This window comes from Poecilia reticulata, chromosome 3 (genome assembly GCF_904066995.2).
Source record: "Poecilia reticulata chromosome 3, P_reticulata-male-v2, whole genome shotgun sequence".
NCBI classification, from domain to species: domain Eukaryota; kingdom Metazoa; phylum Chordata; class Actinopteri; order Cyprinodontiformes; family Poeciliidae; genus Poecilia; species Poecilia reticulata.
This window is the reverse complement of record NC_088832.1, coordinates 31,295,826-31,319,657: the sequence shown is the minus strand read 5'-3', so window position 1 is coordinate 31,319,657 and position 23,832 is coordinate 31,295,826. Positions and strand designations below refer to the sequence as shown.

The 23,832-nt window shown below is 37.0% G+C and overlaps 2 protein-coding genes across 3 annotated transcripts in view; both read right to left on the bottom strand.

Annotated features, from left to right (window-relative positions):
* The window catches only part of mapk8ip1b (mitogen-activated protein kinase 8 interacting protein 1b), a 42,161-nt gene extending 26,059 nt beyond the window's left edge, over positions 1–16,102 (bottom strand). Inside the window, exons 1-2 of one of the 2 annotated variants that reach the window (XM_008405942.3) lie at positions 15,903–16,102; positions 3,828–3,939 (exon numbers count right to left, since the gene is read on the bottom strand). In XM_008405942.3, coding sequence (XP_008404164.1) covers positions 3,828–3,939; positions 15,903–15,979 — 189 coding nt within the window. In that variant the 5' untranslated portion in view covers positions 15,980–16,102. Of the gene's footprint in view, positions 1–3,827; positions 3,940–9,729; positions 10,122–15,902 lie in introns of those variants that run through there. The other variant, XM_008405943.3, reaches the window with a different exon arrangement.
* A 2,424-nt stretch (positions 16,103–18,526) lies between these two features.
* LOC103462899 (guanylyl cyclase-activating protein 2-like) lies at positions 18,527–21,997 on the bottom strand. The gene is made up of 4 exons (XM_008405939.2): positions 21,724–21,997; positions 21,483–21,632; positions 19,875–19,983; positions 18,527–19,799 (listed from the first exon to the last, which is right to left on the bottom strand). Exons 1-4 carry the CDS (start codon positions 21,919–21,921, stop codon positions 19,672–19,674), a joined length of 585 nt encoding a protein of 194 aa, XP_008404161.1. The 5' UTR covers positions 21,922–21,997; the 3' UTR covers positions 18,527–19,671.
* Between the last annotated feature and the right edge of the window lie 1,835 nt (positions 21,998–23,832).

The window sequence follows — 23,832 nt, the reverse complement described above, 5'->3', positions numbered from 1 at the left end:
TGGCTACATCGAGGCTCACTGCAGTAAAAAAGATACATGGAGCGATCAGATACCAGGTAAAGCGGCGCACAGCTACAAACACTCACCTGGATTAGCATGACGGTCAGAAAGCTAAACAAATAACCCGCAAAATTATTTAAGTCTTCGAGCTGCGATGTAAGACGCTGGTTCTGCTCTCGCTGTTGAACCGCTGCTACGCTACAGGTAGTAATATTTCACAGACGGAGCGCCGCTTCTGCTCCACCTGGTAGTGACTCTCACACCGAACCTCTGCTTAAAGCTGCAGCATCTAACCTAAAAAAATACATTTTACATACATACATAAAGCTTTCGCTGTCCTAACATGAGACAGATAATCTCTAAAAAATAATCGATCTCCTCCCTGCTCTGCATAATTACTCCGCTCAGTCAGAAACAGCCACTCAGAACTAGCAGTAATCAGCTAGCCGCCATGCTATCAGGAAGTTTTCATTCAGTAACTCTGGATTGTTTATTGTAATGGATCCTGTATTTGCCTTTGAATGTTAAGTTTTATACTTGAATTTCTTTGGCAATGTTGAGAGGTTTTATTTTGTCTCTTTGCATTATTTAGCCTCTTCAGAGCCTTCATATGTTATCAGTCTGTTAAAGATAGTATTACTGATAGCAGTACAATTTGCACAATGCCCGTTTTGTTTAGTTCTTGGAAAAAGTTATTAAAAACAAGTTTTTGTCTAAATTAAGGTGAATTCATGGTTCCTTTTTCCACATAATGTAACCGGTAGTGTTTATGATTAAAAAAAATAAAAATATGTGATCGGTATCAGTGATCGGCCCTCATGTGTGATCGGAATCGACAGGAAAAAACCTGATCGGCACATCTCTACAATAATTGGGTCCAACAGATGGGAGCAATTTGAACATAATTTTCTATCAAGTTGAAGTCATTGTCCTTTTGGTTTCGAGTACACCACATATAGAAGTTATCAAAAAGATTCATTTTTGCAAATATTTTGCATTTGCAATTTTTTTTTTTCCAGTACCAGATTGCAGTAAATCAGTGAAAACACAAACACAAACATCAATTCCAGCAATTTACCTCTATTGTCTCCTCTAATCGAGGAGACAACACAGTTTTAGTTGTCTCCTCTTCAGTCCAAAGAAATGGAGAACATTATTTTAATTTAGAACTATTTAAGAAAATTCTAGGGCCTTTCTCCAAAAAAAACATCTTACTGGAGGAATCATGTCATATAAACAGCTGTTTATAATGCCAATATTATTTAATTTGAGAGAAAAAAAACTTACTCAGCATAAGAATATGCTGTAAATTAAAGTACTTTCGATTTGTCCCAATACTAAGTTTTGACTCATTATATTTCTGGCTTCATAAAAGGTAAAGGACGTTTCAGAACATAGAATTCAAAGTGTCGGGACATATTGTATGTATTTTACATATGCCTCTGTGTGTGCATCCCTGACCTTTTCTTAGAACCACACATATTTACAGAGCATCTGATTCACCTCGCCCTGCTGACACAGGAACTGTTGTCTGAAGTGATGCTCCTTCCATTTTCCTGTTAATGATTGATGAGGCAAAATGCATTCTGAATCCCCCTTCTGACGTTGACCTTACTGATGTGGTCACCACTACTTACATTTTTCAAGAAGAGCCCCACAAGCTGATAACTGCAACTGAATGTTTTTTTTTATCATGTTTATATTTTTTATCATCTGTTTTTTCTGATAAAATTAAAAATTATGAATAAATCATTATCAATAATTGACTTGTGCTGTCGCTTTGTGGGATTCATATCCAACAAAGAAAGGTAAAAACAGGAATGACAGTATTAGGTTGACCCAATCCAAACTGTGTTGATTAACTTTAAAGGCGCAATACTTGAGTTTAAAAATCGCTACGTTCAGAACACTTTAATTAGGTAGTACGTAAAATTATTTTTTGACAAACATGGAGGCAGTGAAGAGATTTAAGAACTGATGTGATATGACATTATATATATATATACACACACATAGGCATTGTGATTGACAAAGAGAGGGCTTCTTTTTCCTCCCACCCAAGCAGTTTGATCCACGTCGTGATCTAAACTCTAGTAGAACTGATGCATAAACCAGAGACCAAACACAGCTGACTCTTTTCAAATGCTAAACAACAACCCTTATATTGAAATGATGCACGGTCGGCAAAAGCCAGACAGAAACAGCCTTGTACCCTGGAAGTGCAGTCACTCAGGGACACGGAAGCTTTGTTGTTGCGACTGGCATGACACCCGATTGGTGTTTGCCATTCAGGAACCCATTGTGAAATTTTACCTTCACAAGGCCCCTGAGAGAGGAAGAGTCATCAATGTTCACATACAAATACACCTCCGGTGAGAGAGCTCGCATTTGGTAATCTGATCTATAATTAGCTCCCAGGGTAAGATGGGGAAAAACAGAGAAAATGAACAACCTTCTAAGCCTCAAATATATTCACAGCCCTCTGGAGGATTTCCTATCAGTTTGGCCTACGCAGTGCTAAGTGATCAAAGATGGATCACTAGAAAATGTTACTGAAAAGCCCCTCAACCACTCAGTTGCCAAGGATACTGCAGCAGAGCTGAATGGAGGTGGTGATGGTGGTTCACTGGGAACAGAGCAGATCTGACAGAATAATAAATCTACTTCTGGCTATTTTCTTCCTCCATGTTACTCATTACGGTTCAGCACATCGATTCTATAGAGCTGAATTTTGCTCCGGTTGTTATCACGATTCACTCAATTAAATTTGAGATCAATATAACAAAATATGGCTGTATGTATTGTTGAACAAAATACCCATTTTACTGTGGATTTAAAATTAATTATAAAATTAATTTTATCACCACATTTAGACATGAATTTATGAATAGCTTATTTCTTAAGCTAGACATGATAATGTCAACGCATTATCTACAATACCATACAGTAAAATGTTGACAATATTAAATGTTTCACATTTTCCTCCCTGTTCACCTTCTTTCCCATCACATCCTCACCTTCTCTCTGAACTTTAATATCTTTGTCAGGGCCATCCATCAGCATAAACAGCAGAAAAAGTCCATCCTAACAGCCTCATATATTTTTGGTAAGCAGAGCTATAAGGCAACACTTGAAATATTATATCCTACAAAATGTTGCATCCACATAGTCTTTTGCTATTGCAATATTGCACACATTTGCAAGAGAAATTGTGATTCAATATTTCTTATTTTTTATGGGGCTACTTTAAAGTGAGAAAAGCATAAAACAGCACAATACAGACAAGCCAAACATAGATTGAACTATTATGCTTTTTGTGATTTATAAACCTTTTGATGACAAAAAACAGATTATTTTTTTATTTAGTTAAAAAACATTTATTGTATGCCTCTGCTCTCATGTACTTGCAGTGAAACCAATACTTTTAGCATTTAGAGAACTGTGGTAGATTCAGGGTGACATTACAATTACATTTATTGTAAACGTATTTATTATGGATACTGTCTCACTTTATACTCGTGACCTAAAAACAAAACTGAAAAACAACCCACTTAAGTCAATATAGAAATCTTTTCTTGAGTTTAATTACTAACTGGAGCCATAAATGCATTTTAAGCAGCAGCTAAGCTAAACAATTTGTAAGGTGCAGCAGAAATGAAAGCAATAGTTAGTAAATAAGTGAAATCAATAACTGAAGGAGATCATGATTCATTTTACAGAGGTTAGTTAAGCAAACCTCTGGATTAAATGATAAAGTATTGTAACATAAAAACCTAAAGCAAATTCATTGCATATTTCATGAAATTTCATAACTCATGGAATCTTACTTTAATATCGGGGCCGTTGCAGTTGAGGCTCATCCCACGCTCGTCGGTGATCTCTGTAATCTCCGAGAGGTCATCATCCTCAAACCCGTCCAGACTGATGTCATGAGTCAGCCTAGATGTAGGGAAGGAGAAGGGAGAGAGATAAGGGGAAGTTAATCTTCTTACAATATTCCATGTCATTGTGAATGACTTCTTTACATGATATTGTACTTTTATGACTTAGTTTTGATCAAGTTTTAGAGCGTCCTCATATTTGTTGGTATACATTAGAATCCATTGTCCCCTGAAGGTCTTGTTGCTTCAAAATAAGTTATTACTCCTCCTCTACCAAACCTGACAGCTGGTTTGATGTGTGTGTGTGTGTGTGTGTGTGTGTGTGTGTGTCTGATGAACATCAGACACAGCATTGGTCTGATCTGTCCTAAAGACATATCAACAGAAGTCTTGTGGTTTAATCAAGTATAGGGTTCCAAACTCAGGTTGTGCAGACGTATTTTTATAAACAGGTTTTCTCCTGGAATACCTTAGAAACAAGGACATAGATACCAGCGCGAATAAAAAACAAATATACTTGGATGTAATTTTGTTCTGTGTTCACTGTTAGTAAATTTCTGAATGACAAATAAAAAGTCAAAGTTAAAGAAAAAAATCATTGTGGGATGAAAATAAGAGGCAGCACCAACTGTATCTCAAGCCATAATGCGCTGATCAGAAATCCCAAGCACCACCTTAATGCAATGCTTGCAGTGCTTTTAAACGCATTCACTTATATATGACTTCATTTAGTTTCTGTATTAATAATCCTACTTGAGTAACTTTAAAAATATCCTCCAATTGGTCCTGGACGACAGGAAAATATGAACACTAATCTTTTGATTTCTCGTTCTGTTATGTTACATGTCCACTTTCACAGCAATTATAGACACAACTGTGACTGATGTATAGTAAAAAATACAAATGCAATAATAATAACAATAATAATAGCTTACTCACTAAAATACCTAAATGAACTTTAGGTCAAAATAGTCACCAGAATCCAGAGAAGATATGAAGATCTATAACACTATTTCTCATTTTGTAGGACCTTTAGTAGTGTGTTTTGTATGTCTTTGAGGTACCTATGCTGCTTCTGATGTGCCCCACTTTATACAGTATGTGCATTGGGATGAAAACTTTAATACCTGTGTCAATTCTGCGCCATTGATGCATTTGTACCATCTGCATTGCCACGCTTGTGCTTAAAATTTGTTCAACATGCCTAAAAAAGTGATAAAACAAGTCTACCTTGGATGGTGATCAAACTATGTACGCCAAGAAATGAATAGGATGGAGTGTCTTTATAGGGCAGTGTGACCCTGATTCCACAGTGAATTGTGGCCAAGCTAAGACAAAATACAGAGCAAAATTCATTATCATACGCTTTGGTAAAGAGCATTCGATTGTATTTATATGCCAGCTTTAGTCTTACGTTTAAAAAGAAAAACATTCTGAAGAATATCTTTCCAGATAGAAATGCAAAGTAGATAATTTTGTGACATATGTATGCTCTGGTAGAAAACATAACATTGTAGGGAACCACTCTTTCCTCGCCTTCACATCCTTAAATTAGGAGCATAAAACGTGAAGAAACAACAAATAAAACACAGATAACCTTTTTGCTTTTGGAGCAGCATGCCTAAATATCCCTGCATCCTTGATGGACTGTCCTTTTGTCTCCGACAAGATGCAATTAACTTCAAGTAAACAATGCTTCAATTTTCTTCATCCTCAATCATGTTATCTCTCTACCCTTGCAGGCAGTTCAGAGGCCGAGTAGTAAAACGGTTTTTGGAAGAATAAAAAATAATAACAGAGAGTAAGCTAAAGTTAACCTGGATGACAATAATCACTCTGGCAAGCCACAGTGCTAATGTATCATTACTGTCATTCCTGGTTGCATTAACATTGTATGCATATGTGGGCACAGCTGCAACCATCTTTAGCAATTATCATTTAGGCGATGAAAGCTGAAGGCTTAACTTAAAAGGGTTGATAAATTTAAATCTGTCATTTTTGGATTCTTATTTACTGTACATTTTATCTCAACAAACTAATAAAAACTCTAAAAGCACTAGAGAAAAATAATATCTGAGTAAATGTTTCTAAAAAAGCCTAAGTTCAATCTCATGCTATCACAAATTTGCGCAATATTTTGCTTTTATTTTTATTATCAGCATTTTCAGGTTGCGTTATTGATAGGACATTTATATTATATCGTCATTAAACTAGTGGTGAAAAAAATCAATCATCTTTCACATAGTTTAAATCCATACTTCCCACTGAGTGTATCCCCTATTGGGAACAATGCTGATTTCAATCAATAGTACATTTTGATCTTGAAGGGGTTTGATAACTCAGTTTTTTGCCATGTGATGGGAAACGATACTTATGCATATTTTTGGCTTATTTCATTGAGTGTTAAAATCAAGGGTGGTTCACTTTAGTTCACTTAAGGCTTTAAGATTACATTATTTTGAATATTTTAATATAATCTGTTGTAATGTACCCCCATTTTTCAAAATCCTCTTTTTCTTTCCATCATCAGTGTAATTTCCACCACTCTTCAGAACATAAGAACTCACTACAATCTATATAAAAGGTTGGCATCAAGGGCACTGGGAGTTAACCCAATAAGGATGTGCAGAACCGTGACTCTACCATATTTCTTTAAAGTTCTGATAATTGCACATTGGTGTTGGTTGTGTTATTGAACAACAGGGCCAGCAGCCCATACGCAGTGTGATGAGGGAGGAGTGACAAGGAAGTGCGATGATAAAGAATCCCAATAAGCTTAATGCATGACATGTTACTGTCACCATGTTTACTGATAACTGTCTTCACAAGGACAGAAGGAGAGATGACCAGAGAGGTCAAAAGGAGGTTAAGGTAATGATTGGACCATGAAATATAAAGAACAAATAAAGGCAGCCGACAGTGAAACAGAGAAGGGAGAAGAAAATTAGGCGGTAGGAGATAAAGCGCCTTGACAGGACAGAGTGACCCTGATGCCACAGTGAATTGTTGGTATGGTGGATGCAGCCACTGGAGCGAAGCAAGACAGTGGAAGACATAGAAAATTACATTGTCACAATGAAACACAGACGTCACATAGACTAGAAGGCAATGAGAATGGTAAACGGCAGTGTGCAAACTTACATGGCAAATATTGTAAATTTAGATCAAGCTGATGTGAAAGCCAGTGTAAACACAGTTGTCCTTTACATACTGTATCTCAGGGACTCGGTTTAAGGGTTTGCCATATGTACATCATTCTCACTAATGGAAAGTACATGGACTGAAACATAACTTACAACACATTTTTATAATTGTTCTAAATATTTCCAGCAATATGTGAGCCAAACTACATTCTACAAGCTGGAAAAACAACAAACAAAATTACTAGAAAACATTATTTGATGAGAGTGAGAAGAGATTAACTTAAGAGTTCATTTTATCTCCAGATTATTATAAAGTATGCCATATTTTGTGCATAATAAATGTATAAAACCAATGTTTTTTTAGTCAGACTGAATAACTTGCCTTGGCAAAACATGAGCAAAAATCTACAGGATAGTAAAATCCACAAATATGTTTCATTAGTTAGACAATAGACATTGGTTCTAATCAGTAAAATCAATGTTCTATTAGTTAGTCAATATTTTATTGACTAACTAATATAACTAGTTAGTTCAATTGAATAAAAGTAGTCAACATAACTAGTTCTAGTTAACTAGTTCTAACCAAAAGTTAATTCCAACAGTTCCAACTGTTGTAGTAAGAATTCAAGCATTTAATTGAACCTCCTTTCTAACAATGCAAACAGTTAGAATTACTTTCCTAAAATGAGCAAAAATCTACAGAATAGTAAAATCCACAAATTTCAATAAGTGTCCAGATCAATTTACACACAGAAAAGTCCCCATTCAACATGTTAGCATTCAAAGCATTTAAATTAACCTTCTTTCAGTGCTATAGTGTGACTGCCATCCAGAAGAGGGCGCCGCTAGTCATTCTTAGGTGGAGCCCGCTGATGGCTGCAAGAGAAATAATCGTGGCGACGACATCCCAAAACAAGAAAGTGAAACGGACCACACAGAGTCCAGTGTGGGATGCCAAATTCACTAAATGTGATTCGGTTTTGAAATATATACGCTCCAAGACCTCTGTAAGTTATTGCCTTAAAATGTTCATTCAGTTGCGCTGCATGGCAGAGCAGCAATAACTTCTCAAAAATTATTGATGCGCTACGATGTGATGACAGAAAAGTGGAAGGCATTACGCAGGAAAAATTGCAAGAGGATTGAAACAGATATAACAATAAGCAAGTTTGATGATAATGAAAACCAATAAATTGTGTCTCTAATAAAAACACTTAAATTTCAGTTAAAATGTTCCTTTTCCTTATGCATAACAATTCAACAATAGATCAGATGGATAATTTATCCATATGCACTTTAAAGCTTAATATATTAAAGTCATATTTGTTGTTCACTGTACTGTAACTCAGTGGATTGTTTTACATCGTCGTGTCTAATATTGTAATGGTTAAAAGAAAATGCTAGTGGTTATTCTACTGGGATAACTATTCTTCATAGTTCAGGTACACTTTTCCTGTTTTCCTTAATATGAAGTACCCATGGATTGAATTAAGAAAGATATTAATATGTCAAATAAAAAATTGGATTTCACTGCTTGGACAGTTTCTGGCTGAAGAAGAGGTCATTTTCACTTTCTCCATGGAGAAATCATGCAGAGCAGATGGACACAGCGCTGCAGGATTGATGTTTCAGTTTGTACCACTACGGATTTGGGCTAAACTGCTGCATTATTCTGACAGTGGGAGGTGACAGGGCAGCCAACTGGCATTTGTGTGTCTTCATGGCATGCCTCCTGGCGTGCATTGATGAAGGACAGCATGACCTCACGCTCAGGAAACGATGGCCCCAACCAGCTTATTAGTTATGCGAGTCTACAGTTTAGCCTGCTAGAATTAACAGAGCTATTTTTATCCATACCTTGAAACATATAGTTTTTATTTACAAATACTGAGAAACTTAATAAGCATTTCAGTTTTCACATGTTTATGTGCCTGGAACATTTATATCTCTGCATGCTACTAAAGCTAAAGTTCCAATAAATCTATTGTGGGTAAATAACATATTGATCTTAAAAAGGTGACTCAGAAAACAAACAGAACTACAAACAAAAAAGATCAATAGAGTTTGCTTGACATAAATTATAGCAAACATGTCTGAATATGTAACAAACCTTCTCCTTTTAGCCAATGCTCTGTTATCAACATATCCTGGTCAATAGTTCCATATCTTGGCAGATTCAAGCAGACACTTTAAGTCGCTCTCATTATATGTTTCTGTAAATTCACAGATCACAGGATTTTTTTCCCAACCAAAAGATCACAAGACTCAATGCAGTCAGTTATTCATCAGCTTCGCCCTCCTGCAAGGACGAGACAGGGGGTATGAGCCGAACCAGGACTGTCCTGACAGATTCACTACATCAGGTTACAAAAAGGAAACAATCCATCATCCTGTGTATGAAAACAAACTGTGAAAACAGACAGACTCTTCCACAGAGTGCTACTTCTGCGCCAGCGCTGTTGCCATAACGTACATGCACAACATAAGACTTCTCAGGTTCTATTTTTGGTCAAATTGCTCTCTCCCTCTGCACGTTCTGCATTCCTCCTCAACATAAATGTGCAGTCTCGTGCATCCGGTCTCCTTCAAGGGCTCGCCTGCCCGAGTTTTCACAATTGCAAGGAGATGGCATAAAATAATAAAAATAAATACAACCAGTTACACACTCACAAGGTCACACTCTGCTCACAAAAACAATACCCTACCATTTTTCCCACTGGTCCTCCATCCAACCCTCTCCTCCTTCCCCTCCCGAGTCCATTCTGTACGTGAGGAGGGCATCCACAGGCAAGACAAGAGAAAGATGAGAAGGAGCAAGAGGGTTAGAAAGTGAAGTAGGGAGGGAGAGAAGGAGGAGCAAACAGGAAAAGAGCCGGAGGAAAAAGGAGGAGGGGTGCAGCTTGTCCGGGTCGGTGAGCTAGGAGTCCGATTCAAAGCTCCGTTTGCTACCGTTCGCTCGGAGGGAAGAGATAGATGGGGTAATTGTTTGAAGCTGTGGCGCTGAAGCTGCCAAAGAGGAGTAGAGTTATATAACCCGCACGGTGCTGTGTGCATCAGATTTACTACGCCACTGCAGAAAACTGCTGGTGTTAGCAGATCATTCAACAGCACGGGAAGCCCCAACAGGAGAAACATCAGCACAACAGGACACTCCCCTGTCTCTGTTTCTCTCATCTGAACAGTGTCAAGCTAAATTATTCATGAGGAACATCAGTCATCAAAGTCTGCATTTCTTCGTTTTTGTCTAGCTCTCCATGTATCTTCTTAACAAAATATGCTTTATTACATTTATCTGTTTGTTGTGAGATTATGTTTGGGTTTGGCAATATTAAACATATAAAACATAGCTGGCTTTTTATGCAGATTTTTATGACAGTGTGACTAAGTTATGCTTTATTGCATCATTTTTCAGATAAACACCAAATGTTTTATCCTTTGAAGCACCCAAGTTTGTTTCCTCCAGCATATTTGCTATGGCAGACTTAACTGAGCAATTTATTTGTATTTGTTAGTATGTTATTTGAGAAGTATCCACTTTTTTTAGTATTATAGTGGTGATACAAATTTCTTTAAAGTCACAAGGAAAGAAAACCATATGATAAAAACACCAGTCCATCTACAACACCAGATAAAAGCCATGGCAACTGTCTTTGAAAAGCTACAAGGAAATTTTCACAAAAATAACATCCATAAAAACCCCACAACACTTGGTTTATGAGCTAAATGTACTTGGACAGGGCCGATACCCAGTGTTATAAAAATTGCAGATATTGGCCTAATTTGTCTAATCGCTAGTCTGAAACATTAACCAGCTCAATGTAACCAAATTAGTGAGACAAAAAGTTTCAAAATTACCATATCAGCCATATCATTTTTCAACATTTTGGTCTCGATCCCGTAAGTCAAACCGGGCCAACATTAATAATCAATGTTTATTTCCTTCTTCTTACTGTTTGTGTATTTTATACAAGCTGAAGGCATCATAGATTTAAGAATAGAAAACAAATAATAATTTCAACTTTGTATTTTTTTTTCTCTTGGCAAAATCTGTCCTTCAGATTGTAAACTCATTTTGTTATTGTACAATATCTTAAAGTACTCGCCTGTCTTCTATTCAACATTGTGTTAGAAGTAGTTGTCCTTTGTCCCTGAGATTCTGCTGCCTGCCGTCAGACTGTAAGGATACGTTTAAAATACTGCCTGGAACTAAAACCACCAGCTGGTGGTGAAAACTGCAGGTAGTGAAAGCAACTCACCTGAACTGCAGCATTTTAAATAACGATTTACTCTCCAAGTACTGAAAGTTAACTAGGTATATTATGTCTGTCTGACAATATCAAACTTCACCCTTCTAATGAGTAGCTATTATCAGAGTTTTGGGAACTTTATCTCTGAATACTGCTAGGTGTAACACAAATAATTAGCATTAAAAGCAAGGAGTTTAAATCTCTTACTAATAAAGTAGCTATCTTACTAAGTTACTTTTTGTAATGTTGAAAAATTATTAAAATCTACCATATAGAAATAAGCAAGCCCCTTTTTCCATTGGCGGCAGCTTCATAGGTAAAGTCAGTGGCGCAAAAAGTGGGTATGCAGGGTATGCAACGCATAGGGGCGCAGCACCAGAGGGGGCGCCAAAACCCCGTCTGGAGGGGGCGGCGCGCCGATGATGTTTTCCCGTACACTTTTGCGCGCCTTACGCTCCTTCACCTCGCGCACATAACGAGGTAAATGTAGCGAGTTTTACCCTTCACGTATCGTTGCCTCGGAGGGAGGGGGGGGGGGGCGCCGATCTAGGTTTTCGCATCCACCTGAATAATGTGTAGTTGCGCCACTGGGTAAAGTGATAATGTACTTCAGTTTGAGCCCCAACCCACAGAGAATATGCAGGAGCTGCATGGAAGTGTGAAGTTTTAACACTTTTTTAAATTACTTTAAATCACTTTTACAATTAAAATTGTATAACCTCAATGAGGTATGCAGAAAGGGTTGACCATTCAACCTGTCATATCATGTGGCAGCTCCTATTTCATGCTCTGCTGAATTCAGTCACCAGGGTTCATTGTGGCCTCTCTGTACAAAAGCTTGTGATTACATCAAGTGGGCCCCCTTCAACTAGAGTTTGTTAGTATCTCCTTAAAATGCTTAGTGTATACTTAAAGCCATCTCAATCTGGAAAGTTCAGGTGAGCTGATACAGAAGTTGTCAATTTTGTTCAAATTACTCACATTTTGTGTCAATTTCCAAAGATATGTGGAAATATCTTTGTCTCTGTGTTTTGCAAAAAGACAGAGACAAAGTAGACCTGCAGTTTATCCACAGAAGGGCGGTGCCGTCTGTGAATACATGTCTGGTCAGCAGAATTAAAGAGACAGCAGTAAATAATCAGCAGAGGGGAGCTGCAACCAATACAATTACTGTCCAGGATGTCAGTTCCCGCTGAGGGTGAAATTCAAATCAGTTTCTTTTGCATCCTTGCTCATCTTTAAATATGAGAGAGTCAGACAATTACAATTCAATCCAGTTGAAGGATTCTGAAAACATTTTTTACATAGAGGTAATAAAAGTCAATGAAAAAGCATTCTGGAAAATGGAATTATTCAGCATTGTGGTCCTGTGCATATTGCTATGCTGCCTCCTATCATTCTTTGCAAGCCACATTCTTACAGATAAAACTGAACGGATCACTTCAGAGTCTGCAAGTCACACAATGAAAGAATAACTAAATGGTAGAACTGGTTGTTGTTGGTTATAATAATTTATATGTATATCTAAAAACGATACCAATGAGTAAAACACACAAGTTTTGAGATATTTTACTGCATGCAGTTACCCTATGGAACTTGCAAGTTATCTGTTTGTAAAGGTTACTGTCAAAAAGGCCATCAAAAGCAAGAACTTTTGTTTTTTCCAATTGCATGCAAGAGCCCTGCCATCTTTCCACTATCCCCATCTGGTTTATGCAAGAAGGTTCAAAGGTTAATTTAGAAAACAATCAAAATATATATCCTCACATAGGCAAAATACCTTCTAGTCATCACTTGTCAATGTTGCCCACTTAGGGTGTTTTCACACATGATACCCTGGTAGACTCAGTTTGATTGGGGACTAAACTTGCAACATTCGTTAAGATTTTTAGCTGGTATGGTTCACTTTCACACAGCGCCGTCAAGTAATCCAAACCTTCCGAAAAACATGTTCACCTCCTCGTCTGTGGTGGCGCTGCATCAAGAACTACTGAAGGAAACGACACAAAAAACCCCGAAGAGGTTCAAACAGAGCAGCCTTCACGTTACGTCCGAATATGTAAGAGTGTATGTGTGTGGTCTATAAAAGAACGAAATAAAATCAGAAATGCATGCTTTCTGCATTGATAAAACTACTTGGCATATTTATCTTTACATCCTCACAGTATGATTAACTTATTATAACCAAAGCTTAAACACACATAACTTCGATGCTTAACAGTTTACAATCCAAACACTGCACCTGATGCGATTAGCTCTAGCATGTAGCGCCCACCAACAAACAGCCTCAAATATTACAGAACAAATAATTAATAATATCAAACCCAAATTAAACATTGCGTATCTACAGCGGCAAAACACCTGACAATTGTTTATGCAGCTATTATTAGATTAAACTTACTTTTGTTAGCTACACACACAACTTGAGCTGCTTCTGCTGCTTAGCATGTCCGGTTCGTATCAGACAAGTAAAAGTGTTACGCAGTTTTAAATTAAAGAATGCACTTACCAACACTCACCACTAGATGTCTCTTGACACCTTAATACAACTAAATGTTTCCCCAAGGTCGTCTTCTTCTGCTTCTTCTTCTATTATTATGGCTGCTGGCAAAACATTTAAGGTCCAACACCACATTCTAGATTGGAGTACTTCCCGAAGTACCTTCAGTGCTTTTCCAACAAACTTCCTTCTTCACAAAGTACAAACAATAATGGAGTAGTGTAAGGTTTTAGTGGTTGTAGGATTTCTCTTTTGTCTCGGGTAAAATACCACAAGCCATGTCTCCCTGCCGTCCTAGAATTACACATTTATTTTGGCTCTGTTGGCCCAGAATGCCTTGCGCTAGTGTGCTTCCTGCTTTTGTAGTGATTTCTAGTTCGCTTGCATATGCTTTCGCACCGTGCCAGAGTTCACTTCGACTGAACCGAGACCTGGGTTGTTAGGCGAACCACAGTTTGCTCTTTTGGTTTGGTTTTCAAGACTGTAGGTTCAACTCCTTTTTCCCCAAAACTTCAGTTTAAATATGCAAGATGCATTTGCAAAACTATGGCTTAGCTTACTCTATAATGTTATTTGACTATACAGAAATGTATTTTGTTGCACCTTGACTTTGTTGACTAAAAATGTTATTCAAAGCACTAATAAAACTAATGTTGTCAGCTTAAAGTGGAACTGCTCCCACATCAAAGACAATAAATACAGCAAAGATAAGAGCTGCAAATGCAGCAGAGTGGTTGCCCTGTTTTTAACATCAGCAAGTAGGAGAGGAATTGATAATTCAAGCACAGCATGTGAGGGGAAGAATGTCACGGAAACAAACATGCCAGCATATGGCTGATCTGGGACCAATCCAAACCTGACTTTGTTTTCTGGCCTCATTTCATGTCAGGAACACCACTGAGCTATTCCTTTGATCACAAACACAGAAGAAAACACAGAACTGAGTTTTCAGCGTGATTCCTATCTCTTGAATCTTTTTGATTTTCTCACAGATTTCCTTTTATGTCTCATAATAAATCCCTTTTGTCTATGGATTGCTTTTTATTTCTATACTTAAGTTATTGGTTTTGAAATGGTTAAACTCAATGGAAGCATATTTTTATTTAGTTTGATTTAAATAATTATCTGCTAGTCAGACAACGGGTACAACCACTGTTGTAAAGAAAGTCTCTACAGCAGAGAGACTGGCATGTTTATGTACAACACTGGGATGGGAGAAGACTGAGCCTGCAGGGTGAGTTTCTGTTGCTATCTCACTGGGGAATATTGATCAAAGGACCTTCAGCCACAAAGTAATGGTACTTAATGAGCGTAGCTTTGGCCACAGGCATAACTGCAACCTCTGAATTTATATGAGAGTGCATGAAGCAACAGCATGCAGCTGATTTCAGCTTGTCTATCTGTATATTTGATCAGCTTGAACCAGTCACATCTATTATTTTTTTCATTTCTATTTTAAGCATCTTATCAGTTTAATTTGTGCAATAAAAGATCCATCCATGTTCAGTCACATGCAGATAAATAAAAAACCTGAACAACAAACTAATACGGTAAAATAAACATAGTAAAATTTGTAGATTCAGGATTGTGTAAATAAGATAAACCATATACCAACATTACATTATACTGATATGTCAATAAGAGCTGTCCTTTGTAAAAATTATGGAGGTGGACAGTTGATGTCATCCTAACTTCAAAGCTGTTTTAAAAATGTCAGACAAAATAGTTTATTTAAAAAAAAAAAAAGAACCAAATGGGCTCAAGCCAAAGCAGTTCCACGCGAAATGCTGTTGTTTTAAAGACTGCAGAGATTTAGAGGTTTGATCAGATTAAGAAAAAGTAGGTTATGCGACATATGCTCTGTGAAGGTACAGCAACACCGCTCCGTCTGAGTCCTGTGGGACCAGACACGCCCAAAATCAAAAGATGCTTCCCTAAAAGCCGAAGCTCCAAAGAAAGGGACCAACGCTGCTGCTCCTCCTGCTGCAGCGGCGGATCCGAATAGCAGCATCAGCACCCATCAATTCTGCAGAGTCTCACCCGATTTGCCCCCAGCGCACAGACGCCAGCTCGGTGAATACACAAGCACCTCATTTACCCCTATTCAGACTCTTTCTGCCGGACTTCTTACCTGAAGCTAACCGGAGAGTTCACCTGGACGCTGCGGCCGGACGGTGGTGTGGCTTTCCGCTTCTCTCTGTCCGCCATGCCGCCGCGCGTTCATGTCTCCACGGACTCCGCTGACAGTGTGAAGCCGCCCGGCCCGACGGACACCTGAGAGGTGCGGCGGCGAAGCTGCTGGGGTAATGCCTTGGAAGACTCTGGAAAAAAAAAAAATGGCCACTTGTCATAGCTATCTCGGCTGTATTTATTTATTTAATAACGCTTGAAAAATAAAACAAAAAATCATAAGTTTTATTTTTATTTTAGTAGAGGCAACCAAACTCATCAAAGACACAGCACATAAAGATATTGGACATGTATTAGCTTGATAAATGAATTGCAACCTGTAAAATATTTAAAACGAGCATTATTTGTTTAACCAGGCAGCCTGCAGGTCATGTTAATAAGTACTAATTTGACCAAGAACTCTAAATTTCTTAATTCACTAGGTGCCTAATTTAACCAAAATGTCAATTTATTTCATTTATTGAGTCAAAAGTAGAGCTCCATTACACCCAATGTGGTGTATTCTGTACACAAAGTGTTTGTTTTGATTACTTTTTTAATGGTTTGAGACCTAATATTTAGTTTTTCTCAATTTTAGATAAGATCACTAAAAAAGACTAAACTGTCAACCTACTGACAGGAATACCCATGAAGTATCCAATCTAAAAAGTTGGGAATGGGTTGGGAATCTTTTAGCAGATTTATGTCACATATCATATGATCAGCCTGTGTTGTGCTGCTTAGGAAACCTAAGATACTTTAATAGTGGCCTTTACTGTGTTTTCACTGTTGTTTCTGATATGTTTCGGTTACACTTGGCACTATTTTGGTCCACTGGTATTAAATGTGCCTTAATAAATTAACGTTGAAAATACCACATAGATTTTCTTTTGGGTTTAGGTGCTATCAGTTTGCAAGTTAACCAAGCACAATGATACTATGGTCACTGCATCAGATACCTTTAGCTGTAGAAGGCTGGCTTGCATTTCATTTAGAAATCGTGTAGTGTTACTCACTCATTATGAAAACTGCAATTAAATCAGTGAAAGCAAAAAAAAAAAAAAAAAAACATAACAAGAATTGTGTCGTTTTACAACATATCCAGCAGAGGTCAGCATTTGAAAAAGAAATGTTTTCTGGTTTTTAAAACTGTAGCTCTGCTGCTGTCTGGACTGAGAAAAGTAAAATAAGTGAATTTCAGGTGTTCACCAAACTCCAGGGCGCTATGAAATAATGGTTTAATAAAAAAAATGAAGTAGAACTGAAATAAAATTTCAACCCATATCAGGTAGATAAAAAAAAAAAAAAACAGTGTTGCTTTAGGTCAGCTGACTTGGTCAGAATTGTTTTAAATCTAAAATTATAATGTACCTACAACTGAGTATTTGCCCACATTAATAAAAAAAAAAAAAAAAAAATATATATATATATATATATTTTTTTTTTTTTCTTTTTTTAAAATGATTATTTAAAAAATAATAATATATATATATATATATATATATATATATATATATATATATATATATATTTATTTATTTTATTTTTTTAAATAATCATTTAATAAATATAGAAGCATAAGATGCAGTATTGGAAAATTGTAAAAAAAAAAAAAAAAAAATATATATATATATATATATATATATTTTTTTTTTTTTACAATTTTCCAATACTGCATCTTATGCTTCCATATTTATTAAATGATTATGTGATGGAAGAGTTTAGTGAAGGCTTGTTTTTTAGCTGTGTGGGACTTAAGTTCTGCTGTGAAACAGTTTCCTCTCTGCGCTTCATTCTCATGTATACATGGACACAGTCTGATGAACGGATTAAAATGTTAAATTTATTACTGTCATCCTACTAAGATATTTCATGACAACCTGATGAAATATGCCTGTGTCTAGCAGCTCATTCATTGTTTGAGTCTACAGTCAATTCTGCTGTGTTGTGGACATACATGTGTGATTTTTTAACAAACCTTTTTTATGAACCTCCCACTTAATGAAACATTCTCTCATCCACTTCTAAAGGTATGTATTACAAAAATACCACAAAAAGTTACACACAATAGGCTCATTTAGAAATGAACCTAAAATTTGATCCCATGTCTAAAGCATAAATTTTCATGACAGATAATTAAATCCATGCTGTATTAGCATTCCCTGCATAATTCATTTTAGTGAAAGACAACCTTTTCTAACTTTTTATCTATGCTGATTGTATCCGTTTTGAGTCAAAATGTACAAACTGTAGGGAAACCTTGAGTCCCCTCCCCCTTTTTATGTCTAAATTGTTCAAATGTCCCTGTCTTTTTGTAACAAAAAACCTAAAGACAGCCTTCAATAACAAATAACAAAATGTGCCCTCTTAGTTTTGTCTGTTGATTGTCTTTAATGGCTTGAGGGTCATAATCTGAGCATGATTCATGCAAAGTTTGACCTCAACAAAGAAGCTTATTCTTAACTAAAGACTTTAGGAAACTAATTTTAAAGCTGTAATCCGCAAACCAGGTATCCTTTCTTCACCCTGTTGTCTCTATGCACTTTATGTGATTGCTTAATGAAGTGACACATTATACTGATGAAATACTTTTTATTCTTTAATGTTAGTTTTGTATTTGCCTATAATACAACAGTCTGTGTCTGAGTAACAAAAAGCCTAGACAAACAAAACAGATACAAGATTTAAACAGAAAAATATGTTTAGTTTGATTTTATTCAGCGATCTAAACAGATGGATTTACAATTAATAGCAATTAAAAAGGCACAGACAGCTATTCGTGTATGCACTTGAAAGCAGGGCACAGAAAAGTAAATATGGAATACAATATAAATAGGGACAAAAAGCAAATATGAAGTTGCTCACCAGCAAAACTGCATGAACTGATCTGTTCACACCTGGTCTCATGCTAAGATGTTAAAGACATAGCTGTATGGTGACTATGATGAAGGTTCCAGGAAGTATTTGGTTGATGTGGACAACTGTGTAACTGATAGCAAAACATATTTTCAGACAATTCTAAAATAATAAAAAGTATTCTTTCAAAACAGCCAGAAAACAAGACAAAGCAACATTTTGCAGTGATTCCTTTCTGAACAGGTCTTAAAAAGAGCTTTTAGCAGCAGTAAAATATTATTTACAGTGAAAAACATTGTGCCAACATAATTTGCATATATGTGGATACTTATTATTAAATTAAACAATACTTAGAGATCTGAGTAATATATCTAAGCAGCTAAATTGCTGATACAGCATAAAATGAAATTTCAAAAATCTGCAAAAAGCCTCAAGAAAGTTATTTTTAACAAAGCATTGTATGGAGCCATTACTCATTGACACCTATGGCAAGAAGGCTGTTGGTTTGAGTTAAATGGCCCATTAAAAAAAGCTAAACACAAATACATAATTGAATATTTTAAGTCAGCATAATGAAACATAAGAGCAGTTGTAACAATGAAACTACAGAGTCATGTACTAAAAAATCTATAAGCAGCCATTTTTTAAAATATTCTTCTTAGTTACAATTGTTGTAATGGGTTCTTATAGTGCCAAAAACCAAATTGTGGTTAATGTTAAACTGACTGTAAACGATATGTTTTCAATGTGTGAATGTGAAACTGCATGTTCATAAATGGCACAGATGTGTGAATAAAAACAAAAAAAGTCTGCTGTATTTCTGCCACCATGACTGTGTCTATTTCGCATCACAGCAAAGGCAAAAAGTTGACGCATCAGAAATGTGCACTCTTCCTTCTGTTCTCCAGAACCCATCCAGCCGGATTCATGTCCAACCTCAACATGTTTAGCACCCATGGATCTTCCTGTGCACCTTTAATAAACTCGTCCAAAGTAATGTGACCTGTGGAAGCAGAAAGAGGCGTGTTTAATGCTGCCTTCTTGTAGCACTTTTTCTACTATATTGCAATTTTCTCACCGTCTCGGTCAAAGTCAACAGCATCTAATATTCGTTCCACAACCTCGTCAACTGAAAGTTGTGTCTCGCTCATGTCTTTCTTGGAGAACTTTTTGATCCGATAGATACTCTGGAATAATAGTAGAGAAAACACGGAACTGCAGACAAAATATTCAGATAATTTCCTGCAATGTTAGCAGTTGGAATGCAAAAATATTAAATCTAGCAACAAAGATACAACAAAATGTGATTTTCTGATGAGCTGAGGTTATCCTCGTAAACACACCCTGGGGGAGACACTTTGAGCAGCAGGTTTTATTGATCAGCAGCCGCGCTTGTAATTATGGACGGCGACAGCTACAGCAACGGATCCCAATCCTGGCACTCAGCCCGCCCAGCTGACCTACATGTTTCAGATCTGTCTCTGTTCCTGTACATCAGGTTCAAATGATAATGCATGACCTCCTCTGCATGCCATCAAGTGCTTCTGAAGCCTGTTGATCTCCCAGTTATTTCAGTCAGGTGTGTGGCAGCAAGGAGACACCTAAAACATGCAGGGCAGGGGGGAACTTGAGCTCCAGGGCTAGGAGCCACTGAGCTACAGCACTTTATTAAGAGACAGGGACTAAATTAAATAATAATCAGGCAAGTTCACTCAGATTCCCAAGAAAATCTTCGGTTTATGATATTCTATATAAAATAAATGATCTCTTCTAAGCTCTTGTTCTGCTCAGTTCTTAGCTTGACTCCCACCTGATTCTCCAGACTTTTAAGCAGCACATGAAACTAAAGCACTAATATGAATGAGCCAGTAACTGTTAACATGTCAGACTGTGTCCATTTTACGGCATGACACATCGCTGTCCCCTTCACCCACATCTTGCTCCTTGCTGTCAGTGTAAAGCAGTGTTTCCCAACCCTGGTCCTCAAGTTTTAGAGGTTTCCGCTGCTTTAATGTGCCTGATCCAACTGATTGCAGTTCAACAAACGCCTGCTAATCAGTCATCAGTTGAAATCAGCTGGACTGAAGCAAGAAAGGAAATACCTAAAACACGTAGGGCAGTGAGCCTTGAGGACCAGGGTTAGGAAACACTGGTGTAAAGCATACTACACTTTTACTCCTTGGAAAAATTTGGTTGTAAAGATCAGTGACAGACATGGTGTGAAAACTAAAAGAGAGCCAACCATCAGCCGTATTAAGGTAAAGCTGCTTTAAGACGAGAATATTTAAGCTACGGGTGGCATGTCTGTAAAGCAGCTGACTGCAAGCTGGTTATCTGAGCTCATAGATTTACTAATTAACCAGTAAAATCAGCTCCTATGTTTGTGTTACCTAATAAGGATGCTGATACTTTTAGCAGAAGCTATACTAACATTTGGTTTTATGTTTCAATTAAAAGAAGTTACATCATGCAATAAATCTTTGTTTACAAACTTTTTTCCCCATAATCTCATGAGGCAGTAGTTTCTAAATTAGTAGTATAAACGTTAACACTATATTTTTAATCAAATGAGACTAATTGATGTGATCATAGAAAAAGTGTGCTCAAGTATTTTTCTTCAAATATCTAACAATGTAGGAGTACAATAATAAAATGACATGACACGGGCATATTTGATCAGACTTACATCAATTATTGAGCGTAGCTCATTCCTGTCCACGTAGCCATTGCCGTCTTTGTCATACACCTTGAATGACCAGCGTAGTTTATGCTCCAGGTCTCCCCGGAAAACCAGATTCAGTGCTGCCACAAACTCAAGAAAATCAATTGTATTGTCCTGTAAAAGATACGTTAAAAGAGGAGGTTTGCCTTAGATTTTGATACTTTTGAGTGATATGAAGTAAGGCAAGCAAGTGTTCCTTTCTCACCCCGTTCTTGTCAAAGGCTCGGAACATGTTCTCCGCATAGTCAGACGCTTCCCCTGTTGGGTCCACTCCAAAGAAACGTTTAAACTCATGCAGAAAAAGAACTCCACTCGGGCATTCCAGGACAAATTTTTTATACATATCCTGAAGAGCTTTGACGTCAATCTCCTCACAGCTCCCTGTTGGTTGAGTCTGCCCCATCTCTAAATGCAACAGTCCATAGTTAGGCAGTCGGCACCATGACCAAGAGGCCTAATTTGAAATGGACTTCTCTCGCTCCTGGGTGGGTTTTTTTTTTAATAAGCCTTGGGAATCCTCTTGTGGAATCCTCCAGTTTGTACATGAGCCAAGTGATTATTGTTGCCTCAGGATTAGTGACAGAATACTGTATGCTGGTACGGTTTCCCATCAGTGGGGTAGACCGAATGACAGCAGCTAGTGATTGATGTGAGAATATTGTACAAATGTATCAAATAAAACTAAATTACATATGGATTGCCATATAAATGTGAATCACAATTTTTTTTCTGAAGGGTATACATCTGACTAAGAACTAGATTTGATTAGTAAACGTTAGTATAAGTTTCATCTTTTTGACTTTACAGATATGAACAAATCTTTAGAAAAAAATTAAACCTTGGGAGCAAGAATCTGGGCTGAACTGGATTTGTACTGAAGAAGCTCCCAAAATCTTGTCTCCCAGTTTGTTTGTTGGGAAATGTTGGCACAACAGCTGACCTTTCAATCAGGCAGAGTTCAAGGCTCTCAGTTCTGGCTCACTTGGCTGGAGTTCATTGGACGGATTATTTAATAATTATAAAAAAAATGTTCTCCTTTCAAACCGTAAGGTAAAAATTAAAACTATCCAAAATGAATGACATTTACAGTTCAAAGTAGTTTACAGTTCAATAATAAGTAGTAGTAGTATTGCTGTTGTAGTTATTGTTCTAAAAACATCATGACAAATAAAAAAAAAATCTTCTTTTTTCAATGAGACAGTGAATCATTTATGAGCTAGTGGTATCATCAGAATGGCTTCTGCCTAAATCTGTTTATGCCCTTAATCTGTCTCGGTGTAGCCTCTCTTTCTAAAGTAGCTAAGAGGCTGAAATGTTCAAGGTCAGGCTAATAGGGAATCATTTTATCAAGCTCTCAAACTTAAAATTAGATAGCCAATATCTGTGCTATGAGAAACTAAATCATTATGACTGAGAGAACTTTTCACTTTGGTCACATCACTGATATCTGATAGATGGCTAATGGTTATTTGATAAGTACGATATCAGTTTCATAATTTGTCTTCAACCCTATGGAGAATAGTAACCACCAACTACATATATATATATATATATATATATATGGTTTTTAATAACGGGCTGTGTAGTGGAGCAGTTGGTAGCACTGCTACATATCAAGCAGGTCCTGGGTTTGAATCCCTTCCTGGGGTATTGCTGCGTGAATTTTACATGTTCTCCCTGAACTTTCTCCAGTTCAAAAACACAACTGTGAGGTTAAACTCTCTAAAAAGCCCTTATGTGTGACTGTGTGTCTTCATGGTTATTTGTCTTGTGTGTCTTTGTGATTGGCTGGTGGCCTGACCAGACTGTACTCTGCCTCTGACCCACTGACCACCCCAGCCCACTCGGCACCAGCCCCCATATCATTCAACAGGAACAAGAGGGTACATATGGGGATAGATGGATGGGTTTTCTGTAACTAAATGCAAAACAAGCTTTTGAGTAAAAGATGCCAATTAGCAAAAATCAAAAAAAAAATTCTGATTAGCACAGAATTAGCTGAGATGCTAATGGTTCAGTTAATCCAGAACTTATTTCAATGTCTCAGACTTATAATTTAAGTGACAGATTCTATGCTGTAAGAAAGCAAACTACGCTACTGATGACATTTAAAAAACTTAACAGACATTTCTGGTGAGGGTCAAATACATTTGGTCTTTAATTTCCACTGTCCTGCTAATTTTATGTGTCTATTTTCCGACACATCTAACTTAAATAACTGCAATATTTTTTGGACATGCCATAATGTAACAGAAGCTTATGGACAACCAATGGATGCATGCATATTCATCCTTGCAGGTGTTTATTCTTTCCA